General features: G+C 40.9%; 1 protein-coding gene across 1 annotated transcript in view; it reads left to right on the forward strand.

Moving 5' to 3' along the window:
- Positions 1-9,120: 9,120 nt before the first annotated feature.
- Positions 9,121-20,530, forward strand: part of ERO1A (endoplasmic reticulum oxidoreductase 1 alpha) — a 51,947-nt gene continuing 40,537 nt past the window's right edge. Inside the window, exons 1-2 of the mRNA XM_039240461.1 lie at positions 9,121-9,327; positions 19,750-19,869. Of these exons, the coding sequence (XP_039096392.1) occupies positions 9,214-9,327; positions 19,750-19,869 (234 nt within the window). The 5' untranslated portion in view covers positions 9,121-9,213. The remainder of the gene's footprint in view (positions 9,328-19,749; positions 19,870-20,530) is intronic.

Genomic DNA, 20,530 nt, shown 5'->3' on the forward strand with positions numbered 1-20,530 from the left:
CCTTAAAATATCAATCAGTAGTGGTGTGCGTGGGTGGTTCAGTTGGTTAAGCATCCAACTTCAGCTCAGGTCATGATCTCATGGTTTGTGAGTTTGAGCCCCACGTCATGATCTGTGTTGACAGCTCAGAGACTAGAGCCTGCTTCAGATTCTGTGTCTTCCTCTCTCTCTGCCCTCCCCTGCTCATGCTCTGTCTCTCTTTCTCAAAAGCAAATAAACATTTAACAATCTTTAATATAAAAAAATAAAAATACAAATATCATACAGTAGAGAAAAAGAGTTTTCAGCAAATTAGGCATATCTTAGTTTTTTGGGGGGGTTCACTTAAACTGATGTCATAACAAACAGGAGATAGATTTAGATCTTTAAAAAATATTTCAGGATAATCTCCTAATCTACTTCCTATGATGTGTCATTGGTGGGTGTTAAAATACATACACAAATCCTTTATTATTTTCTACTTCAAAAAGTGGAGCCTAATTCCCCTTCCCTGGATCTAGCAAAGTGCTCTAGAAGAGAAGAATAAAGTGGAAGTGACATTACACAACTACTGAGACTAGGTTATAAAAGGTATTGGGGCTTCTTCCTTATTCTGCCTTGGATTACTCCCTCTGGGGTAAGCCAGCTGTCAGGCCATGAGGACACACCAGCAGACCTATGGAAAGGCCCACATGTCAAGGAAGAGCCAGCAAGAAACTCAGGCTTCCTGCCAGCAGCAATAGGAGTGAGCCATCTTGGTAGCAGAGCCACCAGCCCCAGGGAAGCCTCAGATAACTGAAGCCCTACTCTTGATTGAAACATAGTGAGAGACTGATTCACACAACCCAGTTCAACTACTCCTGAATTCCACAAAAGTCCACAAAAACTGTGAGGTGATAAATGTTTATTGTTTTAAACCATTAAGTTTTATGGTAATCTGTCACATAGTGACAGATAACTGATAGGACAGGAATTGATATTTTTCTGGAGAGAAGCTGGGAAACAGTACCAGATAGGCAAGTAGAAGCTACTTTTGCTCACACATAACCACAACATTTGAGTTTTTGGAAATTTGTCATCCTAAATATCTATCCCTAAATGCCGATGAGGTGCATGTAATTGAATGTATCTATGGTTAAGCAGTAAGATGTTGAGGTAGGAACAGAAGTTATAATTCCTAGGCTTCTGAGAAATACTCTTCTTTGATAAAGTAATACATAAAGACCTTTTTTTAAAAAGTACTACAACACTTTGGGCCACCTGGGTGGCACCCTGGTTGAAGGTCTGACTCTTGATTTCAGCTCAGGTCATGATCCCAGGGTCGTGGGATCCAGCTCCACCGCAGACTCTTCGCTGAGTGTAGAGCCTGCTTAAGATTCTCCCTGTCTCTCCCTATGCCCCTCCCCTGCTCACTCACGCATGCCCACTCTCTCTCTCTCAAAATTAGTTAAATAAATAAATAGTACTATAACACTTAGATTGAAAAAGAGTCCACTGCCCCACCTTATTCTACCCCTGGGTCCCATTCCCCAACTCTTTAACATGTTTCTTCATATTTTCTTTGTAAGTAGTGTTCTTATGCTCTATTTCCTGATAGATCAATTTTAGGATTTATCTTTTCACTTACTAATAAGGAAGATACAGATTTAGCACCCTTATATCACTCCAGATCCCTACTTTCCCTAACTCTGTACTCCATACATGCAATATATGCAAGTTCAGTTAAATCACTGTCCCATATTTGTCTCGTTGTGGGGCTATGTAAATCAAGCAATATACAATAGTTACATTTGTTTTATTGTAAAGCTGTTTGAACTTCCTGGAATTAAGAGCTGCCTCATTTTTTTAAAGTTTATTTTTATTTATTTTGAGAGAGACATAGAGAGTGAGTGGGGCACGGGGGGAGAGAAAGAGAGAGAATCCCAAGCAGGCTCCATGCTACCATCACAGAGCCTGACATGGGGCTCAAACTCATGATCCTGGAGATCATGACCTGAGCCAAAGTCAAGAGTTGGATGCTTAACCCACTGAGCCACCCAGGTGCCCTATAAAGCTGATTTTGTTTTTTAAATGTTCTTTTTTTAAAAAATTACTTCTCCCCAACTTAACAATAAAATCATTAACTTCCTCTGAATGGTATTTCCCATAAAGGCAGTCACATCAGGTGTCCCTCCAGTTCACATGGCAACACTTCTCCTGAGATCTTCCTCCTCTCTCTAATTCAGGCTCTAGGGCTATCTTTTTAGAACTTCTCTAAGTCCTGTCTTGGATGCTATCTTCTCTTTCTGGATACCCATGTCTTCTCATTTCTGGTTTACTCTTTTGGTTGGATCATATCCTCCCATAATTTTCTCAGAAAGCATCTAAAGATGTACATTATTCTTCATATATAACAATATCTTAATTCTATTCTCAGACTTGATTAATCACTTGGCTGGGTAAATGGCCTTGCTCCCTTGTCCTGGAGCTTCTGTAGTGCCTTTCTGATTCTTAATTCTTTGTAGGGGATCAGGTGTTTTGTTTTTCTTTCTGAAAATTTTATCTCTGTTAGGGGCATTTTCCACCCAGTGAACTGGGCAGTCAGTGTGCCCTATCAATCTAGATAGCCATCCTTCAATTTAGGCTATTTTCTTGAATAACCTCTAAGATGATTTCCTCTCTGCTTTCATGTTCTCTCTTACTGGTACCCTTATTAGTCAGATTCTGTGCTCCTTTAATTAACCTTCTGTTTTTTCCATCTCTTTTCATTTATTTCTACCTCTTTGTCTTTTTATACCACTATTTAGGAGATTTCCTCAATGTTTCTTCTAATGCTTCTGTCGCAACTTTCTATTTTGGCTACCATATCATTTCCAAGATCTCTTTCTTGTTCTCTAATTGTTCTTTTTTATAGACTCCTGTTCTTACATGTTTGATGATATTGGTTGTAGCTTTTTGTTTTCTTCCTTTCTTCCCTTTTTGTTTCCTCAAGTTCCTATTTATTTGTTTTGAGCTATGGCTTTCCTTAACAACATTGTGAACCTTGGTTTTCTGATCATAGACTGAGGCATTAAATAAAAAGGCAGTAGAATTCTAAGTGTGTGAGTAGGGGGACTAACTCTTCTGTTGTTTCTGATGATGTTTATTCCCAGAAGAATTCTCCACGCTTGTTTTAGAATGGAAGAGGGAGGGATCAGGCATGAGGCGGTGAGTGGAAAGCAGGTATGCAAAAGGTCTGCAGTTTTGGAGCTGAGAGTCACATGTGATCTGCTGGAGGTAGTAGAGTTTTAACATTCAGCAGGGAGGGCCTTCACTTACTCTACCCTTTTATCACTTTGGAACTCTGTCTGGTCTTCCTGGAATCATGCTGAGTCTAGCGTCCCTGAATTTGGAGCCACACTTGTTTCTTGCCTGGATAATCTTGATAATGAAATGTTTTCTAAATGAATTTTAGATACGATTCTTTTATTTTTTTCTAACCCATCAGTTGGTAACTGGGCTCCTACTTTGTCCTCAATTTTCCCACATCCACACCTTTTGTGAATTTTCTCTTGTCAATTCCAATTCTATTGTGTCCTCTGTTCCATCCAGATTTACTTCTGCCCCAAATGATTGCTTTGCCTGTAAACTAATAGTGTTTGTTTAAAACATAATCACATTTCGCCCTGTGACATCTCATGCTGTTATCTTTTCAAGTTCATTAGTTAATTTATGTGCACATTCATTAATTCACTCAGAAGTCATGTTGTGAAACACACAAAATGCTAAGTGTTGGGGAATCCAAGACTGCTAAGGCAAGTTCCCTACCCATCTGTTGAAAGGTGGAGAAATTCTACATAAATACCTATTTGATTCCATGTGCTAAGCACAATTATATGAGCTTATGGAACCAAAGAGGAGAAACCTAATCCAGGCACAGAGAAGTTAGGGAAGACTTCATGGAGGTAGCAGTTGCCTGAGCTAAATCTTAAAGGAGTTAGCCAGGTGAAGTGAGAGCAGTCGGTGTGGGATAGTGGAGAAGACATTTCAGGATTGGAAACATGATGAGTAAAGACACGGAGGGTGGAAACAAGGTCTATGTGGGGAATTGTTAATAGTTGAGTGACAGTAAGGCAGAGAGGTATTGGAAATATAACTGGAGAAAGAGGTGAAGCCAGATGATGAGGGCCTTGAATGTCATGCTGAGAATTTTGAATTTGAGTCCTCAGATAGTTGGGAGCATTGAGGATTTTTAAACAGAGGTGTGACATGGTCAGATTTCTATTTATTTATTTATTTATTTATTTATTTATTTATGGAGACAGAGAGTAGGCTGGGGAGGGGCAGAGAGAGAGAGAAAGACACAGAATCTGAAGCAGGATCCAGGCTCTGAGATGGCAGCACAGAGCCTGACACAGAGCTCCAACTCACAAATCGTTGAGATCATGACCTGAGCCGAAGTTAGATGCTTGACCTACTGAGCTACCCAGGTGCCCCAGATTACTATTTTCCAGAAACTAGGCTAGCATGGAGGCTTTTTTTGAGAGGTGTAAACCTAGAGGCTAGGTGATCATTTAAGAAATTGTGACAATAAATCAGGTGAGTGACAATAAGCACTGAAACTAAGTCCTTGGTCATAAAGATGAAGAGGAGGGACTATATCGAAAAAGAACTGGCAGAATTTAGTTGATCAATAGATCAACCAATCTATTGATTGGTGAAGAAGTGGGAGAAACTGAGGGTGACATCCTACTTTCTAGGTGTCTAGATATGGATGGTGGTGTGACCAAAGAGTTCTAAGAAAAGCAGCTGGTTGTGTCCAATAGGCAGTTGAATTTTGAAGCTTGAGGGAGAGTTCTGAAGTAGAAAAATAGATTTGTTTTTTTTTTTAATGTTTTATTTATTTCTGAGAGAGAGAGACAGCATGAGCAGGGAAGGGTCAGAGAGAGAGGGAGATACAGAATGTGAAACAGTCTCCAGGCTCTGTCAGCACAGAGCCCGACGTGGGGCTCGAACCCCACGAGGTCGAACCCCATGACCACGAACTGTGAGGTCATGACCTGAGCTGAAGTCGGATGCTTAACCAGCGGAGCCACCCAGGTGCCCCTGAAGTAGAAAAATAGATTTGTAAGTCATCAGCAGGGAGGAGGTATTTAAAATCATGACACTGGTCAAGTTTCTCCAGGGCTGAGTATGGAAGAGGACTGGACAGAGACTACAGTCCTGGGGAACTCTCACATCTTAGAGGTGGGCTGGGGGAAACCCCGTGAAGAAGACAGTTAAATAATATTAGAAAAGTGTAAAGAGGGAGGGGTGCCTGGGTGGCTCAGTTGGTTGAGGATCTGACTCTTGATTTCAGCTCAGGTCATGATCTCATGGTTCATGGGATCAAGCCCCATGTTGGGTTCCATGCCTTCAGCATGGAGCCTGCTTGGGATTCTTTCTTTGTGCTCTTTCTCTCTCAAAATAAATTAACAAGTTTTTAAAAAAGAAAAGTGTAAGGAGAATCTGGAGTGTTTGGTACACAGGAAGTTGAATTGAAGGAGAGAGAAATCAGCATTGTCAAAATGCAGCAGAAATTTCATGATCTCATGAAGATGGTAATTAGATTTGGCCATAAGAAGGCCAGGTATAGAGGACTAGGAGGGTAGAGCTGGAAATCAGACTGCACGGTGGGTTAAGGTATAAATGGGAACTTATCAAGTCAGTTACTACTAAATGTAGCTTGTTCTTCCAGAAATATGAAGGAAAGGAGATGAAGATAGAGCTTAGGTGGAATTTCTCCTCCAACTCAAATAATCTCAAGGATCTTGAGAGAAAATTCTAGCAATGTACAGTGTGCACATTTATAGACAATGAATATTAGATAAATAGATCTAATAAAACCTTTAGGTTTTTACTTGGCCTTTTTTCCTCTTAAGTGTCATAATATTTCCTTTCCTTGACTAAATTTTTTTCTTTAAATTAGTTCCTTGTAGCCTATTCAGTACCGGAAAATGTTTAGGTACTGAGAAACTCCCTACGGAAATCTCCATGCCTCATTTTAAGAAATTGGGCTCAAGCCATTTCCTGCTTTGGTCATTAAAAAAAATAATAATAGCTGTTGTTTACAGAGTAATCAGAATTCTATCAAGAAATGCTGTGTACACTAAATCTAAGTTATATTATTGTTATAATCACTGGTCTTAGAAAAACAATGTTGTGACCTTGTTCATCTCTCAAAAATTTAATGTTGTTTAGCTAAGGTATAATAAATGGGAGGCTAGACTTTTGGAAAGCAAAGGTTGAACTATGTACCTTGTGGGTGCTCCTTAATAGTCATTGAATGACTAATCAGTTATTTCCTAGGCCCTAACACAGGTGAGATGATTGCTAGGGCAGACAGAGTGGAAAAAGTGAACTCACACAAAAGATCAACTTGAAGAATTCTTAGGGAAGTGTCAGTAGTAGTTATATCAGGTACACAAAACTGTATTTTATACATTCTAAAGTACCTTACAAATCTGAATGGAAAAATGATAGTTATCAAGATAGTAAAGTAAAATCAAGCAATCTCGCTTCTGAGTGTATATGAAACCATTTTCTTGATAAGGTATATCTGCACTCCCATGTTCACTGTAGCATATTCCGATTGCCACAGTAGGGAAACAACCTAAGTGTCCATCAACGGCTACATGGATAAAGGGAGTGTGGCATACATAATCAGTGGATTATTATTCATGCATGAGAAAAATGAAAATCTTGTGTTTGCTGTAACATGGATAGATAGGCCTTGAGAGCATCATGCTAAGTGAAATAAGCCAGACAGAGAAAGACAAATGCTGCATGGTTTCACTTATATGTGAAATTAAAAAAAGAAGAAAGCCAAACTCCTAGAGACAAGAAAGAAGAAACATGGTTGGCAGGAGCTAGGGGATGGGAGAAATAGGGAGAGTTTGGTAAAAGGGTACAAAGCGTCTAATATAAGATGAATAAACTCTGAGGATCTGATGTATAATATGGTGCCTGTAGTTGGTAACAGTATACTGTATAATTGAAATTTGCTAAGGGAAGAAAGGGTAAATATGTGAGATAATAGATGTGTTAATGAACTTGATGGGGGGGGATCCTTTCACAATGTATCTGTATACCAAATCATCATGACATACACTTTAAATTTTATTAGTCAATTAAACCCCAATAAAGCTGAAAAAAACCCCAATAAAATAAAAAATAAATTGTCTTATATGGTGATTGTTACTGATTACAAGTTTGCTAAATTTGTTGTGGGCAAGAGTTCAAATCTTAGGAATGGAAGCTTTCATCCTGGGAACATTGACAGTTTTAAGCTCTCCCAAATTACAAACTTATTGCATCAGGGTGAAATCCAGAGCTGATTCATGTTCAGATTGCTTCCTTCTGCAGTTTTAGGCTTTATTGTTTAGGTTCTCCATTTTCATATTATGTCTCTTATTTTTGATAGATATTTTGATATCTTCAGATATTATATAAAATAAAAACATATTAAAAAATTCATCCATTATACAAACACTTGCAAAGAGAAGCTTTGGTAAGGTGTTGAGAGTTACAGGTATATTTGTGACATAATCCCTGCTTAAGGAGTTTAAAGAGATTACAATTCAGTGGTAGAAACATGAAGTAGAAATGTCACCAAAGATCACATGCTAAATTTTGTGGGGTGTCTCTCCATGTGCAGGGATTGGGCCTTCTATATATATCCTTATATCTAATAATGTCAAGCTCTGTCTGGCATAGGGTAAGCTTAGTGAATCGAAATTCATTTAGAGACTGAAAATGGGTGAAGAGGAAACCATGTACAAGAGGGAATGAGTGGGCTGGGTTTGGGCCTGGAGAGATAAATAGATCTGTACACAGATATGATGAAAAAAGATTCCTAGGTAAAGAGGGAGATTGGATTAATATGTGTAGATGGTAGAATCAGAGCTCCTCAGGCCCACCAGGATCTCAGAACGCTGATGATGTTTTACTGTGCGTCAGTCCACTTGGCAAGTGATGGACAGACCATAGGTTATGGGCACTGGAAGTAAGAAATATCTGAATTTGAGTCTCACCTCTACCATTTCATGTGACTTTGAGTAACATATACAAACTTTCTATGCTTATTTTTCTCAGCTAGAAAACAGAAGTTATACCTATTTTTGGGCCTACCATATCCTAAGCTACTTCATTTAACAGTGGCTTTAAAAAAAAAATGACATACCAAAAAATTTTTAATTCGAAATATTTGAATGTGTAAGATGTTGGGAAGCTTTCCGGTTTCTCCATGAAAATTTCAACTTGGCGGGTTGCGGGTAGAAAGAAAAAAAGCTTTTAGACTAGACCCATGGCTGGGATTTAGAGGACATGGCTGTCACTACCCAGCTGGCCCCGTGCTCACATCATCGACTCACTCTGGGCCTGTTTCCTCCTATGAAATGAGAGGGTAGTTTTCACCTGTGCTGTCAGATACAGTAGCGACCAGCTTCATTTGACTACGAAATGTGGCTAGTTTGCATAAAATGAGCACCAGATTTCAATGATTTAAAAACAACACATAAAATATTTTATGAATAATACTGAGTGCATTTCGAAATGTTTTGCACATGTTGGGTTAAGGAAAATAGACTACTAAAATGAACTTCACCTGTTTCGTTTTGCTCTTTTGATGTGACAACTAGAAACTCGAAATGATCTATGCAGCCCTGGTCTAGGTTATCACTCATAGTCCCTTTCAGCTTTAAGACTGTCAGGGACACAGTGGACGCGTAATTGGTACGGTTTGACTTCCTCGTCTGAAGATACCGAAGGGATTGGCCGGGACTTCGCGGGGTGGGGCGGGCCCTGCGGGGAGACCCAGACCCTCGGGCTTCTCGCTCGCTCGCGCTGTCGCGGCGGGAGGGACCCCGACGCCCGCGCTGGGTTTGCGGGGGGCGCGCCGGGGCCAGGCTCCAGGCTCCGGGCCTTGCGGGCCCGGGACGGGCGCGGTGCGCCGGGCGGGGCCGAGCCGGGAAGCGGGTTCGTGCGTCAGCCTCACGCGCGGGGAAGGAAGCCGACCCGAGGCCCCGGGCGGCCGGCGCGGGCGACTTGGCACGTCCACAGGCTCAGCCGGGAGGTGGCGGCCGCTGAGAGGCGGGAGAGCCGAGGGCGGGCCTGGGAGGCGGCCGGGAGGTGGGGCGCCGCCGGGGGCTGGCCCGCGCGCGCTTCATCAGCGGACGCGCGGCCTGCGCCCGAGTGCTGGGACCCGGAGGCGCCGGGCGACGAGCGGCCGGAGCGGCTATGGGCCGCCGCTGGTGTTTCCTGATCGTCCTCGTGGGCGCCGTGTGGCTGCTCGGCTCGGGTCACGGTGGGCAGCAGCCCCCGGAGACGGCGGCGCAGAGGTGCTTCTGCCAGGTGAGGGCTGTGCGCGGCCGCGGGGCCGCTCCCGTGCTTCCCGCCTCCGCCCTGCGCTCAGTCTCGCGCGCCCGGGCAGGTGAGGGGCAGGGAGTGCCTCTGCGTCTCCACCCTCCGGGATGAGCCCCCTGAGCTTCTCCTCCCTGGCCAGGCTGAGTCCTCTGCGGCTCTCCTGGCTTGGTGTGGGCCGGTCTCCCACCGCAGCCTGGACCTCGGCGTGCCCTCCGGCGCATCGGTTCCAGTGTGGGGCGAGAGGTGTGGGTGCATGCCGTATGATTTTACCGAGTTGGTTTGTGCATCTTTGTTGGTCTTCCCTGGCCCGGTAGGGCGTGCACACTGTGCGCGCACACTCAGTATTTCTTATTTTCGCGGAGCCTGGGTCTTCCTAACTTCTAACTTGACCTGGAACTGTGTACGATGTGTTTATGCTAGGTGCCTTCACCATCATTCCTGGGCAGGGCACGCTTTTGTAGGGGGGCTGTTCTCCAATATCGTTGTCAGGCAGGTGAACGGCTTCGTATGGCTTTTCTGTTTCTAAGCCCAGCTGCCTTGGGTCTGTGAGGCCGCGGCTTGCACTGTGGTTCCTTGCCCTGTGTGCCCTTTCTTTTTCTTACATGTAGTGAGATTCTCTTAACCATGACACCCATTTGGCTGGTCTGAATTGGTAGGATGAGCCTTACCCCTCAGAGCACAAGTTTGCTTACAAGCTTATTATGAACGTTTTCCTTTCCTTTTTTTTTTTCTTTTTAGCAAAAGATATGAGTACCTTGGAAAAAAAAGAAAGAAATTTAGAGATTTTCAGGTCTACAGGATCCTGTATTTTAATATCATTACCCTTAAAGTCATGTTTTGGTTGGTTTCTGTTGATAAAAATTACATTTTATACAAAATTGAGTTGGACATCCAAATTTTTCCTTTCCAGTGGACTTTACTATTACTTTATCATCAGAAATAACATTTTATATGTGTAGGGGCAATGCTATTTCACAGAGGAAAGAAGCAGCTTTATGTATTATGGGAGGAAGAACTGTCTCTTTCACTGCTTTATATTCTCGCATTCTGTTGTTTTGCTGAGTGACTTGAGAATTGAGGTGTTTGTTGTCTGGTTATGAGTAAGAGGTTAAAAGGAAATTGCTGCTTTACAACTAAGATCAAATGCTCCTTTACACTGCAAACTGCATACAATCAAGTACTTAAAAGGAAGAAGGTTCATTTTTTCTTCAGATTACAAATATAACACAAAGTGTAAACATTTAAAAATAAAGTAGAAATAAGAGACTTCAAAATAAGATATTTAGTGTTGAAAGAATATATATAAATGTCCAATATGACATTTTCAACTATAGATTTTTAGATAATGGAATAAAACTACATCTTGAGCTTTTCAACGTTCACTTTCCCCTCCAGTAACCTTTTTACATAAATGATTAAAATTGGGGAGTTTTAAAGTTTTTACATTTTTTCCCTTCTGGTTACTATTTCAGCTCCCCCCCCCCCCCCAGCTTTTGTAATATTTTCAAGATTTGAATACTCCGCCAAAACAAAAAATCTGTTAGATCCCTTTCTTTTCCTTTTAGAACAAGAGTGACAGGTTTTCTTTTCAGAATCAACCTTAAAAAATAATAAATTGAGGGTCACATAGTAAAAAACAAATTTAAGAAACATTTAAAATGATCTGTTTAAATCCACTTAAGAACAGAGACCATCAATTTCAGCTCAATAGACTGAAACAAAAATACATTTTTTTTTAATATTTTTATTTATTTCTAGGAGAGAGAGACAGACAGCGTGAGCAGGGGAGGGTCAGAGAGAGAGGGAGATACAGACTCTGAAATAGGCTCCAGGCTCCGAGCTGGCAGTCAGCACAGAGCCCGACGCGGGGCTCGAACCCACAAATTGCGAGATCATGACCTAAGCGAAAGTCGGACGCTTAACCGACTAAGCCACCCAGGTGCCCCAAAATACATTTTAATTCTACTATAGTCAGTAATGGAAGAGATGGGGGTAAGGTAGGAAATGGGAAGAGGAAACAAGCAATGAATAGACGTAAAGAGAAAATTGGAGACAAGCTATATAGATGTGAATGGAAACGAGAGACAGAAACACACACACAGAAATAAAGGAAATAAATGGTGGAAAAAAAGATAGGGGGAGATGATGGTGGAAATCATTCAACAAACATTTATATACAGTGTGTATGTTGACTTGAGTGTTTGGAATACAGAGATAACTATGGTGTGATCCCTGCCCTTAAGAACTTACAAGTTAGTAAATAAAGTTCTTTGGAGACTGGGGAGAGGCAGAGATCCTAAGCAATTTAAAAAACAAGTGAGAAGGGGTGCTGGGTGGCTTAGTTAAAACACCCAACTTCAGCTTAGGTCATGACCTCATAGTTTGTGAGTTTCAGCCCACATTGGGGCTGAAAGTGAGGATTCTGCTTTGGATCCTAGGTCTCTCTCTCTCTCTCTCTCTGCCCCTGCCCTGCTCTGTGGTCTCTCTCAGAAATAAATAAATATTAAACAACAAAATGAAACAATTTAGCAGGGGCGCCTGGCTGGCTCAGTCAATAAAACATATGACTCCTGATCTTGGAGTTGTAAGTTGGAGCCCCATGTTGGGTGTAGAGATTATTTACAAAGTAAACTCTTAAAACAAACAAACAAACAAGTTAGTAAATATTGCTAGACACTAAATCAAAAACTAAGTGTTGACCTAACATTTAGAAATACAAGTTAAAGGGGAGACTGTGTGGCTCAGTTGGTTAAGCCAGAGACTCTTGATTTTGGCTCAGGTCATGATTCGTGGCTTCCAGACCCGAGTCAGGCTTCAGGCTGACAGCTGAGCGTGGAGCCTGCTTAAGATTCTCTCTCTCCTGGGGCATCTGGGTTGCTCAGAAGTTTAAGCATCTGACTTCAGCTCAGGTCATAATTCGAGGTTCATCAGTTCAAGTCCTGCATCGGGCTCTCTACTGTTAGCACGGAGCTTGCTCCATTTCCTGGGTCCCCCTCTCTGCCGCGCACGCTCTCTCTCTCTCTCTCAAAAATAAACAAACATTAAAGAAAAAAAAGATTCTCTCTGCCCATCCCCTGTTTGTTCTCACCTTCTCTGTCTCAAAATAGGTAAATAAAAACTAAAAAAAAATCTCATTTAAAAAAATTTTTCAAGTTAAAATCTCTCGTTCTCTTTGCAGTACCCAATGAGCTGCAAAGTTCTGTTGAATCTGTTTTGTTTAATAAACTTTTTCTCCCTGTGTGTTGCTAATCTCTCACACCACTTCTGCCTTGAATTACCACATCATCATTCCTCATCACATTCTTGCATGGGGGCCTTGGACAGGGACTCAGTTAACAGAATATTAACTTTAATTGGAGCCAAAGCAACATGTGATTTTTTTGGCCTTAGAAAGTCATTGAAGTAAAATGTACAAAGCTCTACAAATAATCAGGTTAAGTTTAGTAGGTATGTATTGAAGCCTACTGTGAACAAGTTTTCAGAGATCAAAAATTAAACTAAAAATTTAAAAATTTAGTCCCATTTCTTGATATTCTAGAGTACTGAGCCTGGTACATAATTGGAGCTTAGCAAATATTAGACAAGTTTTAATACAGGATGTTAGCACTATGTTAGCAGGAATAATTCTTTCAGTTATTCTGCTCAGTGAGCCATTTGCATGTTTTTAAATTTTTAAATAGAAACTTGGCCTTTCTTTCCCTTTTGGTATACAAGCCTATACAGTTTGTGTAAAGAACCCCATGATCATGACCTACCCTGTCTTTACACCAAAATAATAATGGGTATGAGCTTCAAGTAAATGAAGATTCTTAAATTTTTTTTAATGTTTATTTATTTTTGAGAGTGAGAGGGAGTGACAGAAACTGAAGCAGGCTTCAGGCCCTGAGCTGTGAGCACAGAGCCCAATGCAGGGCTTGAACCCACGAGCCATGATATCATGACCTGAGCCAAAGTCAGAAGCTCAACCAACTGAGCCACCCAGGCACCCCATAAATGAAGATTCTTCAGACAAGATTTCTTGTTTTCCTTTTGACAGAATGTCTTATTTCCTTTTCCCCATTTTGTATCATTAGAGAGAATGCATGTAACAGAACGCTGGTCTCAATGCACGGAATCCCAGAAATAACCTCGGAAGAAATATTGAAAATCAGATATGAAGGCAGTATGTTTTTCATTTCAGTATGGGCATGTTTTTCATTTAAATTAATTAGAAATGAGTTTGTAAACTCTCATGTAGTCAAAATGTTATATTAATCTTATTATGGCTAGGGCTAATAACACTCAGATCCACTTATTTGAGTGTAGTAAATCTCTATCAGGCTAATGAAAGGGGAATAGTTCAGATCCTCCAAAAAGACTATTTCAAGATGGATTATTTTCATTTGGAGTGGATTGTAGATATACCTGCATATATGCGTTTCAGCAGATTTACCTGTCTAGTGTCTTGTTTAGGTCAATTTAAAAAATAGTTTTTATTTGTTAGAGTGGCTGGGCCGTGGAAGAGACACTTGATAATATGTTGTATGGTAGGTGGAAATAAGCCTGAATTAAAATTTAGTCAGAGGGATCTTTGAAACAGGTTATACTGGAGAGATGTCCATTGCCTCTGAGTACTTACTGCATTCCAGGCCTTTGTGAACAAAGCGTGTGGAACAAAGCATGTTTCTCCTTGGTTGCTATACATTGGCTCATTTAACAATTTACAGTTGTAAAGACTAAGGCTTTAAAGAAGAAATAGATTGTAGCATTCTGTGTCCTTGGAACTACCCAGTACAGAAACTTTGGGGTTTCCTTGCTTCCATTAACAGAGGTGTCTCCATCAACTTTCTTTCTTTTTTTTTTTTTTTAATACTTTTATTTATTTATTAAAAAAAATTTTTTTTTTTACATTTATTTATTTTTGAGAGACAGAGTAAGACAGAGCATGAGTAGGGGAAGGGCAGAGAGAGAAGGAGACACAGAATCTGAAGCAGGCTCCAGGCTCTGAGCAAGCATTCAGCACAGATCCTGATGCGGGCTCAAACCCACGCACTGTGAGATCATAACCTGAGCCGAAGTTGGACACTTAACCAACTGAGCCACCCAGGTGCCCCTTTTTAAACACTTTTAAAACGTTTATTTATTTAGAACAAGAGAGTGTATGCACTGCAGAGCTGGGGAGGGCAGAGAGAGAGAGAGAGAGAGAGAGAGAGAATCCCAAGGAGGCTCAATGCTGTCCAGGAGGAGCCTGTGTGTGTGTGAGGGGTACATACAGGGGCATTGGCTTAAACTCATGAACTGGTGAGATCATGACCTGAGCTGAAATCAAGAGTTTGATCGATGTTCAACCAACTGAGCCACCCAGGCGCCTCCCCCACCTTTTTTAAGTTTTATTAATTTAATCTCTACACCCAACATAGGGCTTGAACTTAGGACCCTGTGATCAAGAGTTCCAAGCTCTTCTGACGGAGCCAGCCAGGCGCCCCATCCATTTTTTTCAATGAATAGTCTTCATGTTCTTTTTAATGGTCACAAAATACTCTAAAATTAAATACAGCTAACTAAAGGTCTTTGCCAAAAAAAGAACACTTTGAGCACTTTTAAAAGGTATTCCATATTTCATACAAGAATGAGGAATATGTCCTCACAGAGCTTTGGGAAAAAAATGATAGTCTGATAGGACTGCAAGTTGTTAGCACATAAAGAAACTATTTAGAAATTGTTTTTTTTAATTTCGTCTTTCATTATAAATTAAAGAGTACCTTTAACCAGAAAATAGGGAACAAGCAGGCCCATGTTATTTTCTTTTCTCTTGCCTTTTATATTTTGGTATTTGGTCCAAACCGGTCAGAGTCCATGGAGGAAGTAATTGAGGCCACCCCTACAGCTGACTTTTGGCCATCTTGATCTATGTTCCAGTGGGGTGACAGATCTAAAATTTTTAGAAAATTTTAGCTGCAAACTTGACCTTTGTTTTCCTTATCCATTAAAAAAAAAATGTGAGTTGCTGTAGGGTAATCGTAAGACCCCTTTCACCAGAGCATTTAAGCAGAGATAGGGTAGTACTAACACTGGCATTTATTCTATGTCATTTCATCTTGATATCAACTCTTCAAGATGGAAACTGTTAGTATTGCTGTCTTGTGTTCAGATGGGAAACTAAGGCTTGGAGAGGTTAAAAAAGTTGCGTATGTTTAAAACTAATAAGTAACAGAGATGGGATTCAACCCCAAGAAGGCTTGACCCCAGGGCCTGCGTGCTAACCATTGTGATATATTGCCTCCTTCTTCAGAGTATATAGGAGGGGATTGTTGGGCTTGGGAGTTTGCAGTAGAAGGGCCTTCAAAAGCTTTTCATCTGATAAGACACTAGGACTTTAAGCTAGGTGATGTTATGTCAGGCCTACCCTGGTCCCTGTATCTACCAGTCCTCAGCAGGGGCCTTCTGATTGTCACCTATCAGTTTGGTGTCCTACCAAAGGCTGATTATCATCTAAAGCATGGATCCATGAGCTCCAATTTTAGCATGCATCATTCCCTTTGTGTATGTTTGTGGTAGAGAGTGCGGGGTGCTTTTAAAAAAAAATTCAGATACTTGGGGCGCCTGGCTGGCTCAATCAATTAAGCATCCAACTTCAGCTCAGGTCATGATCTCACAGTTTGTGAGTTTGAGCCCCGCGTCGGGCTCTCTGCTGACAGCTCAGAGCCTGGAGGCTGCTGTGGATTCTGTGTCTCCCTCTCTCTCTTTGTCCCTCTCCTGCTCTCACTCTCTTTCTCTCTCAAAAATAAATACAAATTTAAAAAAATTAAAAAAGAATTCAGATTATTTATTCTATTCTTTTTTATTTATTTCTAGGAGAGAGAGAGAGAGAGAGAGACAGCGTGAGCAGGGGAGGGTCAGAGAGAGAGGGAGTCACAGACTCTGAAACAGGCTCCAGGCTCTGAGCTGGCAGTCAGCACAGAGCCCGACGCGGGGCTCGAACCCACGAACTGCGAGATCATGACCTAAGCGAAAGTCGGACGCTCAACCGACTAAGCCACCCAGGCGCCCCAAAAGAATTCAGATTCTTATGGTAGGGCCGGAATTCTGTTTCGGTTTAGGAGATAGTGTGGCAGGTATTTAAGCAGCCTTTTAGCACGGCCTGAAGCTGCGGCAGTGTCAGGTCCTCCTGGTTCCAGATTAGTACGCATCTTTTGTCTTAGTTTAGGTACTAACACATTGCATTGTTTTCTGGGATTCTGCCCTGGGTCTGTTAACTGCATTTCTTCCTTAATCTCTTCTTGAGACTCTTCCTGTAATGTAACATGCCTGGTCCTCTAGTTTCTAGAACTGGGCCTGGCATCATACCTGCCAGACTTCCTTCCACTGATCAGGTCCTGCCTGTTGGCAGGCTTATCTGAACAGTCACATGGCTTGGATTTCCAGGTATCTTCCTGTCCCTCCTTCGCTGGGCCTTCTCCATCTATTGAAATTCCTCCACCCCTGCTCTACCTCCTTACCTGCCCTGCTACCTTTTGTTGTAGTTGGAAGTACCTCCTACTCTAGGTAAAGGTTAGAGGTTTTCAATCTACCATTGTCCTGTCTTCCCTCTTTGAGGTCTCTGGGCCAAAGCCATCTCTGCTGTGAACGCACCTTGCATTCCTTTATGGTTTGTGGCTTCTTCTAGCTTCCTTTGTAGTTAAGGCATAGATTGGTAAAATGTTGGATGCGATGGGTTATTCACCTTTGCTGCTTGCGTCCCTTACTCTGAGTGCATTCCTACCACTCGGGCCTGTGTGGTCTGGAGCCCTGAGCACCACCATAGGTGACATGTGGCACGTAGCCATCATTAGACTGCGGGCTGGTCTCCAGTGAATGTCAGTGACAATGGACAACATTCATTCATTCATTCATTCATTCACACATCCACTTCCACAAATAAATACTCAGCATCTAGTGTGTTTTTTAGAAGTATAGTGCTGAGGACTGGGAATACAAAATCAACAAATATGATTTTCTCTCAAGGACTGTAAACTCTAGAGGGAGGAAGTGAAATATACAAATTCAGTGTAGTGAGGTAATCCTTATGTAGGAGTATGTGACGTGCCAAAGGAGCACATAAGAGTGACAGTTAACCCAGCAGGCGATGAGTGGTACCCCAGGGGCAGCTTTCCAAAAGAGGTGATGTCTAAACTTGAGTTTCAAAGATAGATTTTTACCTTGAAAATGAATTACTTCAGGGGGAAAATTAATTGCTTCAAACCCATTCTCTTGGTTTTTTTTTTTTTTTGGTGCTTGTTTCTTTTTGTGACCTACTGTCTCTATCAGGCATGTGTCCCTTTGGCCTTTGTAGTCTTTGTGCTTGTTATTTCTTTGTGTAATAATTTGTATACAAGAGGAAAAATAGCTATTTTATGTCCTTAGAAGTGCTACTTTTAGGCTCAAAAGAAAGAGGTGTGAAAAATCAAATCATGTAGGTTAGGAGCACTTTTGTTTTTAGGCAACTGGGTGGCCTAGTCGTTTAAGTATCAGATTTCAGCTCAGGTCATGATCTCATGGCTCATGAGTTCAAGCCCTGCATCAGGCTCTATGCTGACAGCTCAGAGCCTAGAGCCTGCTTCCCATTCTTTGTCTCCCTCTCTGTCTGCCATATCCCCCCCATAAACATTTTTTTTAAAAATTAAAAAAAAAAAAAAAGAAGCACTTTCGTTTTGTTGGTATCCCAAATTAGGACCTGAAGATTTTTGTATACTCAGAGAATTTTTAGCAGGAAAAAGGACAAATTTGCATATGAAATGAAAGTAAGTAGTCATTGCAGCAACAAAATATGTAGATCAGATTTCTAGAACCTGAATTAGTCCAAAACAAATAAGACTACACAAATTGGTACAAAACCCTAGTTCCTAAATATTGCTGTCATTATCTAAAGTATTATCTCTCATCATCCAAAAGTACTTACTCTTAGGTGAAAATTTTGCATTCCTGTTTTGTGACATTTAAAAAATTTTTTAATGTTTATTTTAGAAACAGAGCATGAGCAGGGGAGAGACAGAGAGAGAGGGAGATTCAGAATCTGAAGCAGGCTTCAGGCTCCAAGCTCCCAGCACAGAGCCCAATGTGGGGCTCAAACCCGAGAACTACGAGATCATGACCTGAGCAGAAATTGGACACTTAACCGACTGAACCACCCAGGCACCCCTGTGACATTTTAAAATTGAAAGATAGTGTAGGATTTTACATATTCCAACGGGAAACCACCTACATTCAGTATTTCAATAAAGTATTATTTGCTTCCTTACCAGTAGATTAAAACATTTTTTTTGACAGTAAGTCTCCCTAAAATGTAATCCAAAGTAGTTTGTAATGCAAATACGCAGACCAAAGGATGATAAGAATCTCTTTTCTGCAGCATGCCCTATATTAAAAAAAAAAAAGTAGTTACTGTTCTTAAATCATGATGTATTTGTTACTTAACAATGTTAGCAATGTTTAATTAATTTTTCGATGTTTACCCAGCCCTAAATATCTAAGACTTTTAGTTACACTTCTGATAAGGTTGTCTGATCATAATTACAGTTAAGATATTAGTTTTAAGCATTTGAAGATCAGAATTGGGTTTATGGTCAATTTGCTATCTCCATGCTGCTAATGATAAGTGATTTCTAAGCACCATTTCAAACCTGTACAAATAAATTGTCATGGCGTAATATTTGAGAATTGGTAAATCCTTAACAATGAATTATTGTTTCTTTTATAAATTCAGTATCACTTCTTTTTATACATTCACCAAGCTTGTCCCCTTCCTATACATCCTGTAGGAAACTTAAAAGAGAATACAGAGACAACTGAATTCTAGGAATATGGAGTCTCAGGAAAGCCAAGGCTAGGAATGCAACTGGGCTTCAAGAAAGCTGGGTGGAAGTCGGAGCTGAAAAACCCCAGGGAATCCATATATCAGATATTCTGTTTCCTGTCTCTGCTTCTCTGTGTACCTTTTAAAATCTTTCCTCTCCTTGTTCACTGGCTCATGTGCTCCTCAGCTCACCTGATGGAATATGGTCTGAGTTTATTGTCTAGTGATCTAGCTACAGAGAGAGACATCTCTTCTTATTCTCAAGTCCAGATTCCTGGAGCAGGGACCAAGACCTGGTTTGGGTTAGATGCCAACCCCTGGTCAGGCCTGGGGCAGGGTTACAAAGTGGCTGCAGGGGACCAACTCTTTGCCTACGTGTGCATGCGTGTGTGATGAGCTCAATGCACCCTACAAAAGGTATCCACTGCATTCCTCCGAGTATATAGCAAGAGCAAGAGCATTATTAGATTACTGTCATATCCCATCTCAGAAAATTATGAGGGAAGCTAAGAGTTGCTTGAGTCCCTAACCTTGTGAGGAAAAAGAGCTCTGTTGCATCTAAGGTATTTTGATGTATTGTTTTATTTTCTTTGTAACAGGTTAGTGGTTACTTGGATGATTGTACCTGTGATGTTGAAACCATCGATAGATTTAATAACTACAGGCTTTTCCCAAGACTACAAAAACTTCTTGAAAGCGACTACTTTAGATATTACAAGGTATTTTTATTTTTAATCTTTTTGTATAAGAATACTTAAATTTTAAATGGATAATTATATTTTCTTAGGAATTGCTAAGCTTCAGAATTGTGGCCATTATTTAAGATTCAGTTCACAAGAGAGTGTGGTTCTGAAACCATCCATTGAATACTTTTAATTTCAAGGACTGAGTTTTGCACCCTGGAGTTAGAAACTTGTTGGTTAAGTTGAAGTCAGAACAGAAACTATTGTATTGTTATCAAAATTGCTAATTCATACTTTTCTAAAATACTGGCTTGATTCCAGTTAATTAAAGTAATTACATTTTTTGAGAAGCGAGACTTTATTCTGACCTGTATTATTTTCAGTAGTCACTCGTGATATTTGATCTTGAGATATCTACTGAAAGGGTAGATATCTAGATCATCTGATCATTGGAATATGTGGTTATCACCTGAGTTCACAATTGCCTTTTACTTGCTTAAGAGTATCAGCTGAGCAGTGGTGGTATGAGCTACTTTGGCTCCTAGTTGCCATCTGGTCAGGATCTGTTTAGTACCAGTCTAAGCAAGTCTACCAACTGACTTATACAAGCTACACATTGGTACAATCACTGGAGCTTGGCAACCTGTAAATGAAGAAAAAGAATGATTGCAGCTGATAGCATGACCAGGTTATAACA

This window comes from Hyaena hyaena, unplaced genomic scaffold (assembly GCF_003009895.1).
Source record: "Hyaena hyaena isolate Hyena2069 unplaced genomic scaffold, ASM300989v1 scaffold_175, whole genome shotgun sequence".
Taxonomy (NCBI): Eukaryota; Metazoa; Chordata; class Mammalia; order Carnivora; family Hyaenidae; genus Hyaena; species Hyaena hyaena.